Source organism: Cupressus sempervirens, chromosome 5 (genome assembly GCF_028749045.1).
Source record: "Cupressus sempervirens isolate cs-2001-9-10 chromosome 5, ASM2874904v1, whole genome shotgun sequence".
Taxonomy (NCBI): Eukaryota; Viridiplantae; Streptophyta; class Pinopsida; order Cupressales; family Cupressaceae; genus Cupressus; species Cupressus sempervirens.
The window spans coordinates 978,657,018-978,663,043 of record NC_143122.1 but is presented as its reverse complement, the minus strand read 5'-3'; the positions used below and the strand labels follow the sequence as shown (position 1 = coordinate 978,663,043).

At 37.5% G+C, this 6,026-nt stretch overlaps 1 protein-coding gene across 1 annotated transcript; it reads left to right on the top strand.

The window, feature by feature from the left end:
• The first annotated feature begins 310 nt into the window (after nucleotides 1–310).
• On the top strand, nucleotides 311–5,243 carry LOC149559209 (lipase-like PAD4). The gene is made up of 4 exons (XM_089833133.1): nucleotides 311–389; nucleotides 709–1,030; nucleotides 2,514–3,224; nucleotides 4,098–5,243. Exons 1-4 carry the CDS (start codon nucleotides 361–363, stop codon nucleotides 4,887–4,889), a joined length of 1,854 nt encoding a protein of 617 aa, XP_089689259.1. The 5' UTR covers nucleotides 311–360; the 3' UTR covers nucleotides 4,890–5,243.
• Nucleotides 5,244–6,026: the final 783 nt, after the last annotated feature.

Genomic DNA, 6,026 nt, shown 5'->3' with positions numbered 1-6,026 from the left:
TCTCTATGTCAGACCGGGCTTAGACTTTTATCTTGCCGTACCTAGCTCGTATTCAGCTCCTTCCCCGAATGTTTCAGATTGTTGGACTTTTACGAAAATTCCATTACAATGTCGATGATCAAAATCTGTTTAGCATACGGTTGAGTGACTCACAAGTGACATGTCAATGTCATCACCATTTCCGCTCTCCTTCCCGGTTCTCTACCTCGATCTTTCGATGCTGCTCATTTCCATCTTCTTCCTCCTTGCCCGGTCTGTGAGAATTTTCTTCCTACCTCTTTATAAAAGCAAAGTTTTTTTCTTCACACGTACCAAGCATTCAGCAAGCAAAGAAAGCAAGCAAGCAAAGAGTTCTAGACTATGGATTTCGATTCGCAGGCCACACCACGGTTAGTATGATGTGATTTTGTTGTTAATTGCGTGCTAAAAGATTGATATGCCTCGGGAAACTAGATTTAACGGAGGTTAGCGACGGCCTTGGTCGGAAACAAATTATAATTGTTATCTCCTACTTATCAAATTATAATTGTTAATGGGTTCTCGAAATGTCGGAACTTTCTTTTAGAAAACGCAAGTGGTGTTTACCAGAACGCATTTATTTTCAATAGATTTTGAACTTTCTTTTCTTAATTTAAGGGTTTTTGAGAAGATGAGAATTGATTTTTGTAATGCCCAGGTGAATGCTAATTTGAAGAATTCTTGTTGTAGGTTTAGTGTCGGTCGGGAAATAGCAACTTTGATTGCTTCCTGCGGGATCCTGGACAAGGCATGGGAAGAGATCTGTGATGTTGCTAAAACTGGGGTAGAATTTTCTGTGGAAGAAGTTGAAGGTGTGGCATATGTGACCTTCGCTTCATTTTCTACAGAAGATTTAATTGTTACCGACGGCAGATATGGAGAATACAACATCCAGAGCGAGAATATCTTCTCTGTCTGCCTCAAGGGTACTGATGATAAGCCGGCCCTTGTTCATAAGGGAGCTTTCAACCGATTCCTGCGTACCTTGGGAAGTTCTGATTTTAAAGCCAAGGTAAATAGGCCCTCTCTTCCTTATCGGAAAATTGCTCTGTGATGTGCGTTTCGTGGTTTTGCAGTTCCCAAATACTGTTCTTCCGTGACCTTTAAGTAAGATCTTTCAATTGATAAGTAAATATATTTTTCACAGCATGGCAAATTGTGATATTGCTATCAGGTTCCAATTGTGTAGTTTTTTTAGTCAAATCCATTGGTTCATGTCTAACGAGTAGTGGTTCACATGAACTCATCTCTCATAAGAGTGAATTGATCACTTATTTCTCATTGCATCTAGGTGATGCTTTAGGTGATGCTCACAGAGGTGAACCAATGGGACTTCTGCTTTACTTTAGATTTTTCTCCATGCTTAAACCCATTTTGCTTGCGATCCCATTTGCAAAACCTTCGGCAAATATTGTGTCTTATGAACCATATATTGGAAAGCCCCTTAAGCTCATCAATTGATAAATAGGAGATATTCTCTACAGCAAGTCAAATTGTGATATTGTTATTAGGATTCGACAAACCCTTAACCCTAAACCCTAAACCTTGACTTACCAATTGATGAACTTAAGGGGCTTTCTAATGAATGACTCATAAGGCACAACACTTGCTGAAGGTTTTGTAAATGGGGTTGCAAGCATAGTGGGTTTAATCAAGGAGGAAACTCTGCAGTGAACTGTGCTCGATCTGAAGTAGTACAGAGATGGGTGACCCCTCGGGAAGTCCCGCTGCTTCACCTAGATGCAATGAGTTTTAAGTGTTCTGTTCATTCTCATGAGAGATGGGTTCATGTGAATGACTACTCGGTGAATTAGTTTGACTCAAAAAACTACACAGTTGAAACTTGATAGCAATATCACAAGATCTTTCAATGCAAAAAAATTAATGTAATCACAAGTTTCATTGTACTTGTTATAGAGGGACATTTAGCACGTTTGCTAACTTGGAGTTGTGTACACCTAAACAAGAAATATTTGTTGTAAAGATAAGAAAAAATAATTCCCCGTTTAAATGTTATGGCAAGTGAAGTGAGCCAAATTTTCTTGTGACTGGGCTGTTGAACCATCCAGGTTTAAACCCTGATGAAAAGTGCCTGCAATATTTGTGTTCTTCATTAGCTCCATTGTTTTGAATTGTTATGCTTGTATTTCTGTAGCATGTTTTTGTGCTTGAAATTTCAGCAAATCTCAAGTTCTATATATATCAAGCAATATTTTGTTTTGCTTTGGTGAATGGGGGTTTACAGAAGAACCCTCAAATTTTTAGGCGGCTTTATTATGACTGCTATATTGCAGGATTGGTTCATGCAGTTGCTGTACAGATATCAAATGGGTATTTATCATGTTCATGTTCCAGTTTTATTGCTTAATGAATCACATGCACTGAACAAATATCTAGCATTGTTAACAAGCAGATTGCTCATCCGTCTTATTTCATTTTGTAGAGATCTACGTCTGTAAATGTAAGTAATGCTGTTTATTTGTTTTTTCTATCAGATACAAGCTTTAAAGGCACAAACTATTGTACTTACGGGTCATTCCATGGGAGGTGCTGTTGCAACCCTGGCCACTCTCTGGTTTCTGCAAAAGAAGGCAAGAAACTTATCTTATTTTTGCATTACATTTGGTTCTCCTCTGATGGGAAATGCTGTTCTTGGGGAGGCAATTGGGCGTGAAGATTGGGTGGGAAAATTTTGTCATGTTGTCTCCAAGTATGATATTGTCCCTAGGATGCTCCTCGCACCATTTGAATCAATTGTCAAGCCTTTGAGTACAATTGTGCCTCACTGGGGGAGCATGATGGGGATTGAAAATGTTGCTGTAACACATCTCTCTGCACCAGAGGCTTGCAAAACTCTTGTTCAGAATGTCCTACAGTGCACATCTACAATAGGAAATAATTACCCAGGAGGTTCTGATCAAAGAAGCCCTTATAGACCCTTTGGTACTTACATGTTTTGCTCAACACAAGGTGGAGCTTGTATTGATGACTCTGAAGCTGTCCTGAAGATGTTGCACTTCACCATGCAAGGAATGCCTCCTGATCAACTTGCAGTCACCTGTGTTTCAGATCACCCATGTTATGGCCAAATGTTGGAAGCGATCACGAAAAACTTGCTCAACACAACGCCGATTGGAAACTTCTCTGCCGACTCCTTTGAGATAGGAATAGCACTAGAATTGGAAGCAATAGGTGTTGGAGCTCAGGTAATGTTGTAATTCTGCCTTCTTTTGTTTGTATCATATTAGCATACTTCGTGCTCTTCAAGTACAATAGATAGATACCATAGTGAGAAACTTACTTTTTAATAAATTACATTATTAGTAGTTATTTTGTCAGTTGAACACTTGAGATTCAAACTTTCAAGCAGAAAACAGGCAAAGTATATGCAATATGAGAAATAAAAAATAAGTGCTTCACTACCAGGCCACTCCATGTTAAAATTTAGATTAAGGCAAGCAACAGAAAGGATATGAGGTACCATGAGAAGGTATGGGCAGAGTCTAACTTTCTCAAGTCTGATTCTATTGATGTTCTGCCCTACATTAGAAGTGGTGATCCCCAAGTGATTTGGTGTAATTTTTAAAGCTACCTCACAGATACTTTTATCAACAGCCGTATTTTCAGTAACTCAAAATCAAAATGATGGGTATATGATATTGTGCATAATTTGGGTGTCGTATTTGCTAAATATATTAGAAGACGAACTGAACAATCATTTCATATATCTCTGTGTGTGTGTGTGTCGAAGATGGACCGAACAGTCATTTCATATTTGATAAATATATGCATTGTATCACATTTTGATCAGTAGATAGATGATTATGAACTTCATTGAATAATTTTCCATGCATTTAATTTTCAATCCTTCTTGCATCACTGTGCTTGTAGTATATGGCACACAGAGACCAACAACATCTAATGACTATAGGCTCGTTTATCCTGCCAATTTATTAGTTGTTCCTGTTTGACATTTATTTCAATAGCGGTGGGAGCTTTTTAGTTCTCTGCAGTTTTTCCTCATAACTTTGTTTCCTTTGTTTAGACAAAGAGGTTGATTATTTGTTCTTTTTATGCAGAACCTTCATGCATCCCTTGCACTCAGAAAAGCTGCAGAGATGAAAAATAAGCAAGATATGAACATTGAAATGCTCAATGAAAATTTGTGCGAAGGTCAAAGTAACATGGCAGAGGTGGAATGGTACAAAGCACGTTGTAAGGAGGGTTCTGGCTACTATGATCGTTTCAAACAGCTTTGTGGAAAGTCGGATGTTCATGTAAATATGGCTAGAATAAAGTTGGAAACAATTTGGGAAAGAATTGTTGCGATGGAGGAGAAGCATGAATTGCCCAGCGACTTCCGATGCCAAAATAAATGGATTAATGCGGGCACTGCATACAGAAGACTTGTAGAGCCTCTGGACATTGCATACTACTATCGTACACGGAAGGATAATAAAAGCTATCTTTCAGTGAGACCCCACCATTACACAGTTCTGGAGAAATGGATGAAAGAAAAAGAACTCACTCGTAGTGGCAGAAATAAGAAGGATCGTACAAAGTTTGCATCCTTAAGTCTGGACTCGTGTTTTTGGGCTCGTTTAGAAGAAGCTTGGCAAGCATTGACAAGTCTCCAGCAAGAGCAAGGCCAACATCAAGTCATGAATTCTTCACTGCAAGAAAGCCAGAAGTTTGAAAATTATATTTGGGTTCTGATCAAAGACGAGAGTATTTCTGCAGAGATTTTTTTACAAGAGAGCAGCTTCATGATTTGGTGGGAACAATACAGGAGCCGTGTTCAAACACATTTCCCAGAGTGGAGCTCAAGCTCTCTTTTGTTCAACTTCATGGCAAACGAGGGTTGGAAGTAGAAAATTCAGAATAATGGATTTTTTTATGACCCTGAGAAAGATTTTTCAAAATTATTTCTGTTCTTTTTGGCTTGTGCTCAGTTTTCTTTTCAAGTCGAGGATAGTTATATTCGAATGACGAGTAGATAATTTATTCCATCATGTACGCTTGAGTTCTTGAAATGTAATTATGTAGTAATAGGGCAGTGCTTCATTTAGAGGCGACTTCTGTTGTGCAGAGGAGTTCCATTCCAGAGGAAAATTATGCCTATTAGAGGTTTGTTTCCAGAGGAATGTTATGCCTATTAGAGGTTTGTTTCCGAGAAGATGTGATATTGAAATTGCCTGAATAACTATTTATGCATATTTTAGCTATGGGAGTACTTTGACTTCAAAAACAACACATACAAATCACAAATCATCCTGTAAAAAATGTACACCATTGAGTATTATTGTAAAAGATCTGCTTTTAAATCTTCAGTGTATGGCCCTGCCATTGAACTCACTAAGAGATTAGCCAAAATTTAGTCATCTAACAAGTATATCTAACAACAATGCATTAAGAAAGCTTATTGTGGATTTTGAATTTGCAGAGCAGGATTTCATAAGAATGTTACTATGCACCACGGAGTTTTCAGACGGACATTTTAGGGGATGGGAACATCTTTCCAGTATGTGTACAATTCAAAGCTAAATTTTAGGGCACAATGGGGGACAACATTTTGAAAAGTGAAGGAGAACTTTTATATACAGTGAGAGAATTCAAATATGCATATTATAGCATTGATAATCATGATTGCTATTTTAGAAGCTCAATATAATGAATGAATAGCAAAATAACAATATTCAAATATTATCATTCTAAAAATATGGTGTACATATAACAAAAATACTCAAAGGGTCCAAGTTTCATGCATGAGATCAAAATGAGATAAAGAGAAGTTCAACTAAAATACTAAACAATAAACAATAACATAGAAGTTCAACTCCATAATCATAGGGCCATAATAATCAAATCAACGAGAATTTTACCGTTTTAGCCTTCAAATAGGGCTTGGTAATTTTTAATTGAGACTAGTACCCATGTAGAGCTCACCCATCATTATTATTTTTTTGTAAAAAATTACTTTTCAAAACACAGTGGATGTTTCACCTTTT